Here is a 17,509-nt window from a genome sequence, read left to right on the forward strand (position 1 = left end):
GTGTGCTTGTCCACACACACGCTTTCTCTGTGGTTCCTCTTCTCACCACCACACATTCCAGTTTTGCTTTGAGGACATTCTGTGCTGAGTGAAGATGACCAGCTGAAATAGAGTGGGGCTTTCAAAAGGCCCCCAAATCAGAAAGAAGGGAGCCAGCTTTGTGGTGATCAGCAGCTTCCCTTGTGAGAGTGGGTGGGTCTTGCTACTGAATTTTTAGCTTCTCTGGGAGCACATCTGAAAGTTCTCTTGGTGATCTTGAGTGACCACTTGAATATAACTAAGAGTTATATATAAAAACAATACTTAATAATGTGTTAATTATGAACAAATAAAACTTTTAAAAACAGTTAAGAGCTTTGCTCTAACAACCAACATACCCCTCCCCAAACAAACTAAGATTTGTAAATTCCAGGTGGGTAGCCATCTTGTTAAAGCAAAAACAAAGAGGTTTCTGGTATCTTAAAATCGACCTGAATGTCTCATGCATCTTGACAGCATGGGCTCTGACTTATTCAAGCTTTTGCTAGAATAATAGTGCATGTCACCTGGAATTCAGTCCCACTTCATTCAACAGGAGCTTACTCCAAGGTCAGGGTGAAAAAAAATCCAACCCTGTTCACACTTACCTGAGAGTAAGCCCCCTTGAACACAGTGAGACTCACTTCTGAGTAAACATGCATGTGCTTTTACACATTTAAGGTCCCAAGAAGACTCCATATTTGAAGAACTGGAAAGAAACATTTGTTGCCCAGACAAATACGCAGAATAACTCATTTCCTTTTCCAATTATTTAAGACATTTTTATCCTAGCCCTTCATTAAGAAACGCTCCAAGGTGGCTTACAAACAATATAATCCAATATAATGTGCTAACTTTTATATTGACGACATAAAGTCAACACATTAAACCATTGGATACTTAATATCTACAATACCTAAAAGAAATACTAAAAGTTTGGTATTAAGACCTTTAAGAAGAAGGGGCCTCCCTGCTGAGATAGACCAAAAGCCCATCTAGTCCATTATCTTGTTCTCACAGTGTCCAGCCAGATGCCCAAATGGGAATCCAGTAAGCAGGAATCTCATAAGCTGTTGTAAACAATTAGCAAATAGATGAGTGATAGCTGCCTAAAACCAATAAAGAGTGACATTTTCCTTATCAGTACCAGTATCCTCAGCCCTTAGTAGTCTGTTATAAAATTTATTTTGTAAATGAAACACTTTTTCAGAACTGGTTGATTTAAAAGGGGGGGGGTTGTTTTATAATGTGTTTATTATTTTGTTGTAAGCAGCTTAAAGAGCAGTGTGTTGGAAACTATTTACAGATAAATAAATATTACCGTTGCTTATTATAGAATCTACAAGTCCTAAACACAAACACACACATCCCTCTTGACTGGCTTGTAATTTGCTCTCCCTGCCTCTCAGGTATGGCGATGCAGTGCGAGAAATTGATGACAGCATTGGGAAAATACTGAGTCGCCTTCAAAAGCTGGGCATAAGCAACAACACCTTTGTATTTTTCACATCTGACAATGGTGCTGCCCTTGTTTCTGGTCCTGATCAAGGTGGGTTTTCCTGGTACAGAGCTTGTCAAGTTAGGAATAGAGAATTTGAGACTTCCGCATTTCACCTAGTTCGTTCCTAAGATCTAACTGGTCCATTCCTAAGATCTAACAGGTAAAATGTGGCCTGCTGACATCTGAACCAATTTATTAAGCCCCAGATATGTAAATTCTCCTTAGCATGTCTCAATAAATGCAAAGGATCTTACAAGCATGTCTACTGAACTCTGAAAAGCTGTTAAGATGACAATTCCCTTGCATTTACTGGTTTGCTCCATTTCACAAGTTTTTGGTTTTTAGTTCCCTTGGGCACAGTCACTGTGAATTCATCACTTGCCCCCTGTAATTTGTTCACACATCCCCTCCTTGCAGTCTCAGAGACAACTCTGAGGTTGATTTCAGGAGCATACAGATCAGAAGGAATTGCCACGAGTTCTAATCCCAGTCAAGTTATTGGCTCTTTTTATGACCTCCTGCAACTGACTTTCGGCTGAGCAGCAATGGCCTCTGCTAACTGGCTGCTGGTTTAGAACATTATGTCTGTTTGCAGTTGTGATCTTTAGTATAGAGAGACAGGAAAGTTTGTCTGCTACTAATCACCTTGCTTCTCCTTTATTCAAATTACAATTAATGGTGATGCAAAGAGACTGAAGTGAACAATAGATACTTTGGAAATTACTCTTGACATTGGTTAACCAACCCACTGTATGGAAACTGGGGTCTCATTCTGCCTCTTTATAGCCTTCAGCAAATCACTGTTTCTCAGCCTCCTTTCCCTACTCATAAAAATGTTAATAATAATTACAATAATAATTAAGAGCCTAATCTTCTGGAACACTTAAGAGGATGAATGCGTTAAGGTTTGTATGGTAGTTTGTAGGCTAAAAACCATCTTCAACTGAGACTTAAAGCTTGTTTTCTAAAAGCTACACAAATGCAAGTTCAAGAAATAAACGAACATCAAGTATATGTTGTCATTATGATATTTCAGTGATGTCACACCAGTGTCACAGGTCAGTATGCTACTGCAAGTGTCCAGGATGGAAGGGTTAATATGCTATGTAGACTATGGTGTTGATTGACATTGTTTAAAGGACTTGAACAAAATTCGTTGATGGTGTCCTTGGGGATTAGGTTTGTTTTACCCTTTAGTTTTGCTTATTTCACCTTTGAGTCATACCTCTCTAGAGCTCTTTTAGAATTACTGTTTTCTCTTTCTCTAGCTGGTAGCAACGGCCCTTTCCTATGTGGCAAGCAAACTACCTTTGAAGGTGGCATGAGAGAGCCAGCAATTGCCTGGTGGCCAGGACATGTACCTGCTGGGCAGGTGAGAGTCTGGAGTTATTTAATTACTTTGTTACAGTCTATCCTGAAGGTGTCTCTTTCTTTTTAATGAATTCTAGTGGGCTTTTAGTCAGAGAGCCCTGTTCTCATCTTGCAGAAGAGCCTTCCAGGCACGGCAGTAAGATCTGGTGTTGCAGCACTATGGAGTGAGCCACTTGCTCCCACAAGGCTAGAGGTAGACGGAGGCCCTTTGAGCCCTTGCCTCCAGTCTGGCTCTCCCAGGTTGCACCCCCTTTGTGAGAACTGCAATCCTCTGGCCTATAGATGGGCATTCTCCTGCACTGCCTGGCCTCCTGCATGGTGTGCTTCTTGCACCCTTTTGAATCCATGGAGGGATGCTGCCAGGCAGTGTAGACAACACTGAGCCAGATGAACCAATGGTCCGAGTCAATGTAAGGCAGTTTTGGATGTTCATCGGGGTAACTCAAGTTGATCTTCCACCACCCTTATAGTTAGAATGATCTTTCTCCAATCCTGCCTAGACATTTTTAGTGGCAGTTCAGCCTGTTTCAGTATGTTTTTCCCCTTGTGTCTCTAGAAGGTTACAACAAACAACTTCAGTTCTTCCTAACAGAGTGTAGGAAGGCAAAGCAAAATGTTGGAACACCAATCATGATAATCTGCTGTTGGAGCAAAGTTACCTAATTTTATATTTAGCCTTCTATAAAGCAAATAATAATAGTAATATTTAACATTAGTCAGGAGTTGAAAGCATGTCGTGTCACATGCATTACTTCAGATGCATAATCCTTATAGTAACCCTACACAGGAAGTCTCTTTTATTATCCCCCATATTGGAGGGGGAGGGGGAGGGGAGGCTGGGAGGATTAAAGCTGTGTGGCATTGGCTTACCTGTGGCACTATGAACTGCCTTCGTAAAGTACAGTTGCTGATACCCACCCAGGCCATTGCCGCGAGAGCTATGCAGCTAAGCATCCCTAATTGTCTTCCAGATTGCTGGCTTGCTTCCATAGGGCCAACACTGTTACCTGTAACAAGTGCATGCACATTATTCAGGGTACATGTTTAAAGTGGAGTATGTGTGCTCACTCCTCCTCCCTAGCTTGACTTACCGGTAGCTTTAATTGTGAGCCCCTTGGAACAGACTCCTTCTGTATCTGCACAGTGATGGGTTTATAACTGAAATACTAAATTAGCAGGTCTCATGTTAGAGAAGCAGCCCTCGTATGTTGTCCTAAAGCATCCAAGACCCTGGAACTAGGCAAAAGTGGGTTGGGATTTTTAGGTGACTGTTGCACTGAGGGAGGTCTGTGTACTACCGTAGGATGTGGCTGTCTCTCTGCTTAAATGTGGAAGTGATTCTGAGCTCTACAATAACCAGCAAGTAGCTCTCCCCAGGTGGCAACAATGGTGTTTGCAAGAAACCATCTTGGTACTCATTAATGATCAAACAATCAAAGCCTGCAGGAAACAGGTTTCTAAGCCAATAATGGGTGTTTTCTTTCTTATGTGGATATCTTCATTCCAAAGAGAGAGAGCTATTCAGAAACTGGACTTTTATGAATCCTTTGTACTCTTGGATGAAGAAAACTTTTAGTTTCTAATCTACATCTCCTTTCAAGGCTTTTTAATTAAATTGAGAAGAAGGCACTGAATGAATGATACATTGGCCCAGCTTGCACAAAACGCTAAACCACACACCATGGCTTTAGTGGGTATGAGCTACTGTGCATGTTTCCAGAGTGAAGATCTTGGCTGCTGCATTCCTCCCCTGGTCCTGTTGCTGCTGTGCTGCCTGGGGCTACATTATGGTTTAGCTCAGGGTTAGGTGAATCCTGGCTTGTCCCCCTGACAAACCACAAGCGGTAAACCAATAGCAAACATTGGCCACACCTTGTGGTTTGGAGTGAGACAAACGATGAGCCCAGGTTCAACCATAACATGCTCTTTCCTGTGATCTTGTTTGCTTGTTGCACTAAGTCATGGTTTGGCTCAATGTTAATATGCGCACCATGTCATTGACTGACTGGGAAGGATGCTTCCAGATATCTTAAACCCAGTGAATTAAGTGGAGAGATGATTTCAGGTGTGTCACTGTTAATGTTCATTGCACATAATAATATGTCGTCCTCTTTAAAATGTTCATTGAACATAGCACTTTCGATCTCTATTCAGAGGTGTTTGTGTGGGTGAACTCTTTGCAAGCAAAGGTCAGTGGTCTCTGAATGTTGCACACAAGCAATTCTCATGCTCCTGATCCTCAGCCACCAGGCCCCGTCTGAGCCCCTTGGTGCCTCCTACCCACCATCCTATAAGGGCTCTCCTGGGCAGTTGGCTTCCTTTGTTGGGATTGCACACCTTTAGAGATAAAGCCTCTGTCCCATGTGCCAGCATGAGAATGTGGTGGCAGCTCTTATTTTATAGAGAAATACAGCACAATATATATTAATGGCTATTTACTCCTTACTTTCAATACCACTTATGCTCTGAAGCCCCCACAGTCTCCCTGTTGCAGGTGAGAAGTAAAGAGCTGCTTTTTGTTTCTACCTATCTGCTCTGGCTTCATGTCCTAAAGTTCTGCTGATCTGCATGGTTCTTTTCCCGCTTTTCTAGTTCTTTCTTCATTCTTTCTCTTTTCAAGGTTTGTTGCCTGACCTCTTCTATCTGCTCCCCCTCCAAAAAAAAAAAAGGATTTCAGTGGGACATATTTACAGATTTCCGTTGCATATCTGCATTGCTTAATTTACTCCTTACCTTACTGTGTTGCCTAATTGAAGCTGAAGTAGCTCACAGCCTATCTTTATAATCAATGTCAGAAATATCTCTAGGACATCCGTAGATAACACCTTATGCATCATGAAGTGGACTGCAGCCCATAAAAGCTTAATGCCAGAAAAGAATTGTTAGATGTTTCAGGTGCTACAAGACCCTTTGTTGTTTTTGCTGCAGGAGACTAAGGCAGCTACTCCTCTGGAAATCTAGGAATCAATACAGGCATGAGTGGAAGTTGTTTACGTGGCTGGAGTTTCCTCTTTTTGAAGAGAGGGCAAAAGCTCCTTCCCAGAGGAATGTATTGCAACAGAAAAAATCCACAGTTAACCCTGTATTGCGCCATTGTTGTATTACAGAAGCTGATCTGTTTTTGTTGCTTTTGGCTGTCTTGAATTTGATACTGAGCTACCTACCCACCTTCATGGCAGTTTACAAAGAATGAGGAAAGAACAGGCACCTGTTCCTAAGGACTGTCAACAGCCTTTGCCAGCCTTGTGTCCTCCATATGATTTGGACCATGGCTTCCATCATGTTTGGCTGGAGCTGATGGGAGTTGTAATCTGAAATAACTGGAGGGCATCACGTTGCCAAAGGGTGACATACAGTATTGAAAATGACACAAAGAAGGCAATAGAAGAAGGGAAGGGGCTGTGTCAAAGGCTTCATAAGAAATGCTACATTCCAACATCATTTTAGGTACACTTAGTCCCCAGAGATCAGTGGGTTTAAGTAAACCTGTCTCTGTCTCGGATTGCAGCCTTTGACATGAACTCTTTTTTGCCCAAATGAATGGTTTGTGAGCAGATATTTTTTGTTGTATGATGAACTCTGATATTCACAGACAAACAAGCCTGCCTCCTCTCCAGCTGTGCAGCTTTATAAACCATTTTTAAACAACAGCAGCAGCACACATGTCTGTTAAAGATGGAGCTGTGTGTTCATCGTACCAAAGGAAGCTCAATTTTATGCCTTTTAAATTATGTACTGTGTGATGCAGACTGCAAATCTGGATATATTTATATTTGCAGGATTTGGAATATTCTGGCAACTACTAACACACTGAAAAAAAACAGAAGAGGGGGTAAATAGCTTGGGTATGAGAAGGCATTAGCTGCCCTGCCATGTGAGAACTATCGTAATCTTGTCTCAAAATGGCATTTTAAAGCTTTCTACAGACATTCCTTGTTATACTCTCAAACATGAGGGCTAGAAACTGCTTCAAATGAAAGCAGAAGTTCTCAGAAGGTCAATATGCATGTCAAGATTCTTGAGTGTGCAAACAGAGTGGACATGGGGAATGTACTAAGTATATCCATTTAGTCAAACTGAAGAAAATGTGTTAAATATAAGAATAAAGGAACATGATACAGCAGAATTGGAATGAGAGAATAGTGGGTGATTTTGTTTTTTGGGGGTTATGGAGGAGAGTTTTCTGAACCAGAAGCGTCCTCCTTACTTAGTTTGCATAGTGTCAGTTTTCATAGGGTTTTTTTGCCCGTACTGTTTTAGGTTGTGGAACATAAACAAGCACTCTTTCTGGATTTCTTGCTCTCCCCTTTACCCAAAAGTCTTGGCCGGATTTTCCAGGTGGATTCATAACCAGCAAAAACAAACTTTAAACATTTTCCCATGCTGCCTCTGCCTTCTAGAAGCATCCTGCTGGCAGGAATCTGTATTCTGCTGTTCTTTGAATCCTATGTTTGCTCTGTGCCCCCTCCTTTCCTTTCCTTTCCTTTCCTTTCCTTTCTCTTCCCCTCCTACCACCGCCACAGCCCTCCCTCCCCCCACGCGCACCCCCCTCTTCCCACCTCCCTGGTTCTGCTCCCTGAAGGAGAAAAGAACATATCAACCCAAAGACAGCAGTGCAACCTTTTCTTCACTATCTCCCACAGGGCACAAATTGAAATTGAATTAGACAGGGATATCAGGTCTGCTTGCTGTGATAAATGTAAAAGGATTTTATTTAAAAACACCCTGACATTTGTTCACCCAGTTTCAAATATTTAGCTTTCCCCCTTTCCATTCCTGGCGGGGGCAACTTTATTAATTGTCGCCTTTGATTCAGAGTTAGAGCTTGAAAGCACTGATAACGCTGGCGCTGGCTATTTCTTCTCGCAATGTGGCCCAGAGCAAAAAGGATTTCATTTTCTTAAAGACATTCTGTGTATGCCGAGAGTTTATAAATATACACACTATAACATTTTTTTATATTAAAAAAAACCCCTCTTCTTTACTTGCGGAATACCGGCTGTTCCTTGCTGATACTGGAAATATCTGATCTTGCTCCTCTGTTTTTCATTATTTATTTTTCACTGGGCTGTTACTCTCTAGAATATCCTTCCTCCCCACCCCCATTTGTTATAGGAATTGCAAGCAAAATGAAAGCATGCTGTCAATGCAAGAAAATACTAAATCCCCCCCAACCTTATTTCTCCTCTGAAAATACTTCAAAGTTTATATAAAAATAGTAACCTCCTCCCTGCCCCCCGCCCCCTCCCTGGTTCTTCTCTTTAATGTGGTGCTACAGATAAAACCAAGTGGCTGTAACACTGACGTTTAATTTCTTTTAAGAAGTTTTCTCCCCCTTTACACAGAGAGAACAGCGTGCAAGACCACGGATGTAATTGGCCATTTAAAGTGAGCTGCCTGCACTCCGGGCTCTGTTTAATAACGAGGGGCAGGTACAAGGAAGTCACTAGCAGCTCCCTACTGGCCAGACTATTGATTCAGGACAGAAATCAAAGGCCCTTTGAGTTTACCCACAATGTTCTGTAAAAAAAGTGACCTTAAACCAGTCACCTCTTCCCCCTGCCGCTGCCCTTCCAGCCCAAACGCAGCTTGGAGAATTTACAGCATCACGTGGTCCACAGGAGCCCAGCTTGGAGAAATGCTGCTCCTGTTGGGCTCAGCAGCTGCTTCCAAAAGCCTTCGACCTTGATTGCTGCTCTGAAAGGGTCTTTTTAAACTTATTCTTTGAAATATATAACTATAAACATAAACCCATAAAAACAATATGCAGATTCCAACTACTACCCTATTGTGTAGAAGTATCGTTTTCTCATCGCCCTGAAAAGCCCCACCACCCATACTACACTTCATCACTTACCTGTATTATTTTAAAACTTATATATCATCTCAATCACGAGAACGTGTCCAAAAATTCTAAATCACATGCTGCTCTGAAACTGGTATGTGTGTGCGGCTTTACTGCTTCCGCAGCTTCCTTTAGGTGTCTTAGCAAACCTCTGCTGGTAGGCCTGGCACCAGGCTTCTTTGGATCTAAGAGTTCAAAGAACAAGTACAAAGGACAAGAGGTGGGATAATTAGACTCCCTTCCCCAAATACACTTGGGCCAAGTAGCCCTATACCTAGTGGTCTCAGGGTGGTTCACAGAATAAAACTTTACTAGCTGTAAAACAAAATTTTAGCTGTAAAAATGAAAGAATGCTGATACGTGGCTGTAGGTTAGAATACATGTATTGCATGCAGAAGGCTCTGGGTTCAATTCCTGGCATCTCCGTGTAGGATGGGGAAACAGACCCGTCTGAAATCCCAGAAAGCTGTTGTCAGTCACTGTTGAATCTGATAAAAGGCAGCTTCCGCTGATCCTGTTTTAATAATCCCTCCCTTCAGAATCATAAGGATTCTTAGTTTCTCTCCAGGGAAGGGCCATTGCTCAGTTTTAAGCACATACTTTGCATGCAAAAGATTCCAGGCTGCTTCCTCACTTCTAGGTAGGGGCTGGAAAGACCCTGTTTGAAACCCTGGTGAGCTGCTTCCAGTGTAGGTGATAACTGAGAAAAAGCTTCCTAAACACAAGGTTTTTACCCAAGTGCCTGGAGTAGAATCCAGAATTGAACCCTGAACTGCATATCTTGGAAGGTGATGAGACTATTCTTAAGACCTCATCATTGGAAGCAGAAGCTCCCTCAACTCAGGGTCTGCTAGCTTTGATTGTTTTGCAAATGCTCTGTCTTGTCAATGGCAGGTGAGTCATCAGCTGGCAAGCGTGATGGATCTCTTCACCACCAGCCTCGCATTGGCAGGACTGCAGCCTCCCAGTGACAGACAGATCGACGGAATCGACCTTTCGCCTGTCATCCTGCAAGGCAAGTTAATTGACAGGTGAGTTATGAACATCACACTCACGGCTTTCCGTCCCTTGACTCCACCAATTACTAGTGTGGAGCAGAAAAAGTTGGATATTTTTAGAGCCTCTTATTTTTGGAATGGGTTGGGGGTTTGGGCTGCTGGATTGGGTGTTTTAAAGTAACGCTATTGTACTGACTAGCTCCCTGGCAGAGCACATATTGCATGCAGAAAGACCTAGGTTCAATCTTCAGCATCTCCAAGTAGGACTGAGAGAACTGTCTAAAACCCTGGAGAGCCACTGCTGGTCAGCGTGGTATGCGGTACTGGATTTGATGGACCAGTGCTCTGATTTATTATAATTAATTAATTAACTTAATTTTCTATACCACCCTTCATCCGAAGATCACAGGGCAATTTACAATATAATACAATGATTTTGACTGATATAAGGCAGCTTCACATATACACCCATAATACAATGTCGATTATATTTGTCCTCTCTAATTAGGAACAGGGACGCAGGTGGCGCTGTGGGTTAAACCACAGAGCCTAGGGCTTGCCGATCAGAAGGTCAGCGGTTCAAATCCCTGCGACGGGGTGAGCTCCCGTTGCTCGGTCCCAGCTCCTGCCAACCTAGCAGTTCGAAAGCACGTCAAAGTGCAAGTAGATAAATAGGTACCGCTCCAAGCGGGAAGGTAAACGGCGTTTCCATGCACTGCTCTGGTTCGCCAGAAGTGGCTTTGTCATGCTGGCCACATGACCTGGAAGCTGTACGCCGGCTCCATCGGCCAATAATGTGAGATGAGCGCCACAACCCCGGAGTCGGTCACGGCTGGACCTAATGGTCAGGGGTCCCTTTACCTTTACCTAATTAGGAACAATTGTTCATATGCAAGTAATAAGAAGTACTGGATAGAGAGAGTCAGTGGCAGGGACATGAGGTGAAAGGCAAAAACTATACCAGATCCTTCTGCTATTTTCTAGAAATCATCCTGAAAATGTGAATTAATGCAGACCTCCCCACTGAATTTTCTTCATTGCTAATGGGCTGTGTACTGGTCCAGTATGAACCTCCTTTAAAATAACAGCCGATCCACATTGTGTGTGCTGAAAACATCTGGGTGGGGGAATTTTCTCTTACATCCTTTGCATGCAAGCATAGCACAGACAGTGTTTAAAAATCCCTTTCCGCTACATTTTTGTCACCTGCCCTAACGTAGTTTCAAGGTGGTGTAGGGCGCAGGATGTCCCTCAGATGGCAGATAGCAAGATAATTATTTGTCCATTCTGCTCAAAATTCCCCTTTCTCTGAGTGGTTTGCCAGTGTTCACAGCACACTTGTACAGTCTGGCTTTCCAGGGCCGTACGCTGAAGACTTTGGCTTCCTGTACCCTTTGCAGCTCCCATCACACAGGTGCCCCCACTTTTGGAGTAGTTTAAGCCACCAGGCTCTGGGTGTGAAATTACATAGTCTGGTAGTTCAAGGATTAACAATTGCCAGCAAGATGACTTGCATAACATTTCATTCTTGCTTACGCAAACTCAGACTCTCGCCTTGATGGATGCTTTAAAAAATGCTAATTGAAAACCTTGCGGTGAAGGCTATTAGAAGGCAACCTGCTCCTGAGTGATAGCTGAGTTGCCAGCCAGGCTCCATTAAAGTGTTTGTCTCCCTTATCTGTGTGGCTGCCAAAAGCGGGGGAAGCCGCTTGTTTGGACACGTTACATTTCTCATGCGGCTGTACATCTCTCTTGTTGTCCTTTCCTCTCTCCATCAGGCCAATATTTTATTACCGTGGCAACGAGATGATGGCAATACGGGTTGGGCCTTACAAGGCCCATTACTGGACCTGGAGCAATTCCTGGGAGCAATTCAGCCAGGTAATTGAAAATCCTTCCTCCCTCCCTCCTGCATGCTTGCCTTCCTCCTCCCATGGAAATAAACCCATCACTCCCAGAAGAGAAACTCAGATCATCAAAATATCTACTTTTGCTCCATCTTCATTTTTGTTTAATGCAAGCCATGGTTTTGGGGAAATGTTAAAGGGGTACAGATCAGGCTAGCCCACCTTCCAAAGTGGTGCTCAGGAGGCCATCACCTGTGCATGTGCCTGCTGCTCTTTGTGACTGTCTGTCTAGTTCTGGCTGCTGTCATGTTCCTTCTGGTGGAGCATATGCCTGCACAGCATCCTTCGGAAGCACAGCAGGTGGAGCTGGGGACCAGCAGCCTCTGTGAGCATCAGAGGAAAGTGCTGGGCAGCATCAAGGAGAGGGGAAAGGAAGAACCAGAGGCTTGGAGGGGGATTTGGAGAGGCTTGGTGTGCCCTGTTAAGAAACAGCATGTAAAGTGTAACTATGTAAAATGATAATAACCATAATCTCAGAAATTGCCGCCACCACCCTTGTCAGAACCACCAATAGCCACAGCAGCATAAATCTGCCTCACTTTGAAGGGTATAATCAGCCTGCCAGACTTTTGGCATTGCCAGTTGTCAAATGCCCCAGAGTTTAGACTTTAGTTAAGAGCGAGAGAGAATAATTTTGAGCAGAAGAAATATTGCAGGCAGCAGCTTTGATCGTGCAGTGCGGAGGAGTGGTTCACCCTTCTACGGATGAATAAAATGTAGCTTGCTTCCAATTCTGTGCTCTACTGCACAGAGGCAGCTGGTCAGGGTGCTGAGCTTCTTGTGCTGGCATAAGGAGACCCTCCCCTCCTGCCTCCACTGTTAGATGTTGCCAGACTTCCCAGACCCCAGTGAATGTTTGCTACTGACAACCTTCTGATCACCAGCACATAGTCATTCAACCACTACAGAAATAAGTTCTGCCCAGCACCCGATTCCAGGGGTTCCAGTATCCAGCGTACAAAAAGAAGTGGGATGAGGCCAAGGACCAAGCTCTGTCTTGCTCTGATGGGCCACAAATACACACCATAAATTACAGAACACCCTTCAAAAATGCATCAAATTCTAGGGCAATCTGATCTCTGCTGCTTCTCATGAAGTGGCTTTGTTCTCCGCTGTCTCTTTCTCTCCATTGGCTGCTCTCCTCTTTTTAGCTGCGCCTTTCCTTTTCCCCAAACTCCAAAGCAGTGCTCAAGGTGGCTGGCAGCATTAAAAATACAACAAAAGAATCAAGAAGTAAACATGTAAATAAAATTAAATGCAAAAAACCAGGAGCAACATAATAGTTAATCAGCTTCAAATACCAAAATGAATGAAAAGCCCACCTGAACCAAATTGTTTTCACCTGCTGGAAGGGGGGGACAAATGAAACTCCTATGAGAGAGAGTGGGGGCAGCTGCAGGAAAAGTTCCCATATCCACTCTCTCATCCAGTTTCCATCTGGTCACAGCCTTCCTCCAGCTGCACTTGCCAAGCTGCTCTGGCAATGGAGATGGTGCATTGATGAAGCTTAGCATTGGTGCCAATCCTGCTAGTATTTTTAATTCTTAGAGTTCTGTTTCTCTCCATGTCCTCTCAGGATCTTCTTACCTAGCTTTCTTGAGAGAATAGGCCTTTTGTGATGGTGGGAGGACCAAGCTGCATTTGGAAGCAGGAGAGGGCAGCAACCCACCCCGCCCCCATATTTTATGCAAAGATGAGAACTCGGATAAATTTAATTGTTTTTATGCTGTGATTTAAGTATCTAGCACACAAACTGATGTTGAGAAGCATTTATTTTTGACCTGAGCCTCTTGCTACATGTCTGCCTTTCAGTGTGTGCGTAGCTGAGATAATGGGGACCAGTTACTCATTCCCAAGGTTATCCTCCTGTGAGCAGTGGCAGACGTGCAATTAAGGAATGTTTATTCCTTTCTAAGTCTTTGTTTAACTGCTAGTTGATAAAAGTCAGCAATTATACTGTACATCAGAGAGATGATTAAAAATTCATTTGCTTTCCTGCCGCTGGTGTCGTCTGTGGTTGATGTGGGTAAAATTGGAGCATGGAATTAGTGGACAGAACAGCCATTAACAATGCACAGAGAGGGTGCTGGGGTTGAAATTTGTTCAAATTCTTCTTCTCATGCTCAGATATTAATTACAACCCAAGCCAGCTTAAGAATAATAATAATAATAATAATAATAATAATAATAATAATAATAATAATAATAGCAGATACTTGAAATGCTCCCAAGGTGAAATTGTTGTACAATCTCTTTTTCACTGCCTTCAGTTTCCGTATCAATATTGTTGATATTGGGTGTTAGGAGTTACAAAAGCTGATTTCTTTGCAAAATTGGGTGTTAGGAATTACAGGTGTTGGTTTCATTGCAAAAATGTAAGTCCTAATGCATAAAATTGTAAGTGACGCCAGAATTCCAGCCATGAGCTGATCCCACATTGCATTGGATCCACTGGAGCTTGTCATGGGCAATTGTTGGGTCTCCTCAGTGACTCATAATCAGACATTTGATTCAGATGCCTGGCTATGCTTGGCCCAAGGGAATGCAGTACTGTCATTAGCTTCTTTAGAGTCAGAACTGCATCCCCAAAGCTTTCACTTGCAAAGCTGTGAATTCAAAACTGTGACGATAAAAAGAGTGCACCTCTTGGGGTTGTAGTGGAGTTCAGCCTATCTAAACGGAACTGCACCTGATCAGATGTATCCAGCGGTCAGCAAACTTTTTCATCAGGGGGCCGGTCCACTGTCCCTCAGACCTTGTGGGGGGCCGGACTATATTTTGAAAAAAAATATGAACAAATTCCTATGCCCCACAAATAACCCAGAGATGCATTTTAAATAAAAGGACACATTCTACTCATGTAAAAACACCAGGCAGGTCCCACAAATAATCCAGAGATGCATTTTAAATAAAATACACATTCTACTCATGTAAAAACATGCTGATTCCCGGAATGTCCGCGGGCCGGATTTAGAAGGCAATTGGGCCACATCCGGCTCCCGGGCCTTAGTTTGGGAGCCCTGATCTAAACAGTCGTCACAAGCCAGTTTGTTTATTTTTAGGACTTTTAAGGCAGGGGAAGTTGCTGTCTGTTCTTGGCTCTCTTTCCTCTGTGATGAATGAATAAGTTTCATGAAGGTTCCACATTCTGTGGTAATAGCAATGGTGGACAAAGTTTACAAGACCCAGGTCCCTTTCCATGTATGAGCATTTTCCTCTACGTTACATATTCATAAGTGCTCCATTCAATAAAAGCTTTCATTCTGGATGGGGATCCTAGTCCATTGCTCAATTTTGCTCATCAGCTAAGGTGCTCCATTCTTGCACATCATGCTGGCTACTCTTATTTGCTCTAGAGATCAAGTCTTGTTTTAATTCCTTCACTTCTGGTGTTTGCGGTTCTAAGATCCGATAACCTCAGTGTCCCAAACCCAGACAGCTTTTGCTCCTTAAACTTTGATGGTGCTTAGTCCATCCTAGCTGGTCACCCTCCCCTGCATCATCACACCAAATGAAGACTATATTACAGTACTGGGTATATAATAGAGGAGGGGAAATATGACTTGTCTCTCTCATATACACTACCTAGTCTTGCCCTAGGCTGGTGTTCTCCAATTTGAGTTTTCCCCTTCCTTGTCATGATCTGTTTTCTAGCTAGAACACCTTGGCATTTTTCTCTGGCTTAATTATGAATATAAATGTTATTTAGTGAGCACCTGTTTTCCTTAAAGTGCCAAAAGAAGAAATATAAACCCACTCCACAGGAAATCCGTATGGCTAAAGAAAACCTGGCAGTGTCGCTTTGCAGCTGTAAGTTGTGCGGGAGGGTTGCATTAGGAATATTTACTTAGCTGCCAGCCAGAGGCTGTAAAAGAGCCGTTTGTGATTTACACGTAGTTCTTGTCTATGTAGTTTCAAATTGTCATAACACTCGGAAGCTGATGAATGGGTTTGTGCTGAGTAAAAGGAAAGTTTAGTATAGGGAGGGAGATGCTAGTAAATAACACAGAATTTTGTGGTATTTTTGGAGACACATTTATTTTCTGGGCCAGAACAGTAGATAACTCTTTTAAGCCTATGCAGACAAACCAAAGAACCTTGGGCTGCACTGACAAATCCATTTGAGATACCACAGGAACGGCAAGCTCTTAGCAAGTGTTTGGAAGGATGAAAGGCCTGTGACTTCTTCGCTTACCCTTCGCTTACCCTGCCCCTGAGCTCACCTGTTCCTCTTAGAAAGAGGCTCAGCTGATTTGTTGACAGCACTTCCCTGTGACAAATACGTTTGGCCACATGGAGACATGCACCACTGTTATGCACAGACACGCACTCTGTGCAGGAATTGGTTGAGTCTGAAGCAGACTTGCGCAGATTCTGTGAGCCAGAGGGGAGGTCCTACATCCTTTAGGATGCAGCAGTAGTGGGTGGAAGAGGCCCTACCTTCTTCTCCACCTTCTCTATAGTCTTGTCTCGTCCTCAAGAAGAAGAAGGCAGCGTCTCCACACCACCACCACCTTGGACTATTAAAATGCTGTCTGTTAATTTGGGATGTCAAGGCTTGTTGGTTATCCCACATTTCCTTCAAGCAGCTCAAGGTGGTGTACTTGGCTGCCACCCATCTTACTTTCCCAACAGCCCTGTGAGATAGCTTAGGCTGAGAGTGAGTGACTAGTCCCTGGTCACCCAGTGAGCTTCATAGCTGAATGAGGGTTAAAATCCAGATCTCCCTGGTCCTCATCTCACGTGCTGGTTCTCCACTCTCATTCTTTTGCCCCTTGTGCTTTCCTCGTAGCAAGGCATGAAGGCAGAAGTCTCCTCTCTGCTTGCCTTCCATTTTTTTTCTGTCCCTGCTACATCTCTGGTTGCAGTCCCTGAAAGAAGATGTATTTTTCATAGCCCCTGGGTGGATTGCATATTAGCCGATAGCTTCAGCTTCTTCCTGGTGCTGTCAGCTTCGTATCTTGTTAGCTTTCAATGATTTTTTTATCATAAAGGCCACTGTGTATTTTTAAAAGGTTTTGTGTCCATGTTTATACGAAGACCCCTATTGTTTTAATATAAAATGCCAAAGGGTTTTTTTCATGCCGCAATCTTCTCTGATTGCCCTTCTCATCTGACGTGAAGCAATCGATAGCACCTTTTCTGCGGGGTGGGGGGGAAGGGTGTGTGGTGTGAAGTCAAGTAGAACCTCACAAATAATGACATTTGATTGTGGTCCTCTGAGCATGTGGGTTAGCCATCGATCGCTTCTGCTTGAGAGCCGATGGAGACTTTCTGATTTGCACACACCCACCCCTGGTCCCTTCCAGACAGTTAACATGTGAAAAGCGATTTTTGTTCAGCAGGGCTGAAGCAACAGCTGCTGAGAAGAAGTCGTAGTAATAGCATTTTCAAAGGAGGGGTCTAGGTGGTGATTCACTCTGCATCCTAATTCTAGAGACTTTTGCCTGGAATCCTCCGGGTCGGTGGAAGCAGCCTGTCTTCCCATGGGATGGCTGGAGCTTGAAGGGCCAAGAGTGCGGCTGTGCTGAGGATTCCTGGCTCAATCAGCTTCCTCATTCATAACTTCATTTCCTAGTATGTAGCTCTTTCCCCCTGTTCCTCCTGTGCTGTGTCCATTGGAATGAGGAAGCTTCAGCAAGAGGACAGAGACGCTCCTTGTGTCAGCCAGGCAGATATCGCAGTTGCTCATCAGGCCAGAATGATCTGGGATAGTGCCCAGGTGATGGATTGCCAAAGGCCGTTTGTTAACACACGTATACACCCGGTGGTGGTTCCACTGCTTGGCTGGGAGCCAACTGGCAACCGCCTGCTGTTTTGCCTCATGTTTATATCGACTGAGCATCTGTGGCCCATTTGCTTGGGAAAT

At 43.6% G+C, this 17,509-nt stretch overlaps 1 protein-coding gene across 2 annotated transcripts in view; it reads left to right on the top strand.

Annotated features, from left to right (window-relative positions):
• Positions 1-17,509, top strand: part of GALNS (galactosamine (N-acetyl)-6-sulfatase) — a 52,821-nt gene that overhangs the window by 15,679 nt on the left and 19,633 nt on the right. For both annotated transcript variants that reach the window (XM_035117998.3, XM_035118000.3), the window contains exons 8-11: positions 1,428-1,567; positions 2,788-2,891; positions 9,630-9,766; positions 11,512-11,614. In XM_035117998.3, the coding sequence (XP_034973889.1) occupies positions 1,428-1,567; positions 2,788-2,891; positions 9,630-9,766; positions 11,512-11,614 (484 nt within the window). The remainder of the gene's footprint in view (positions 1-1,427; positions 1,568-2,787; positions 2,892-9,629; positions 9,767-11,511; positions 11,615-17,509) is intronic.

Source organism: Zootoca vivipara, chromosome 6 (genome assembly GCF_965207765.1).
Source record: "Zootoca vivipara chromosome 6, rZooViv2.hap1.1, whole genome shotgun sequence".
NCBI classification, from domain to species: Eukaryota; Metazoa; Chordata; class Lepidosauria; order Squamata; family Lacertidae; genus Zootoca; species Zootoca vivipara.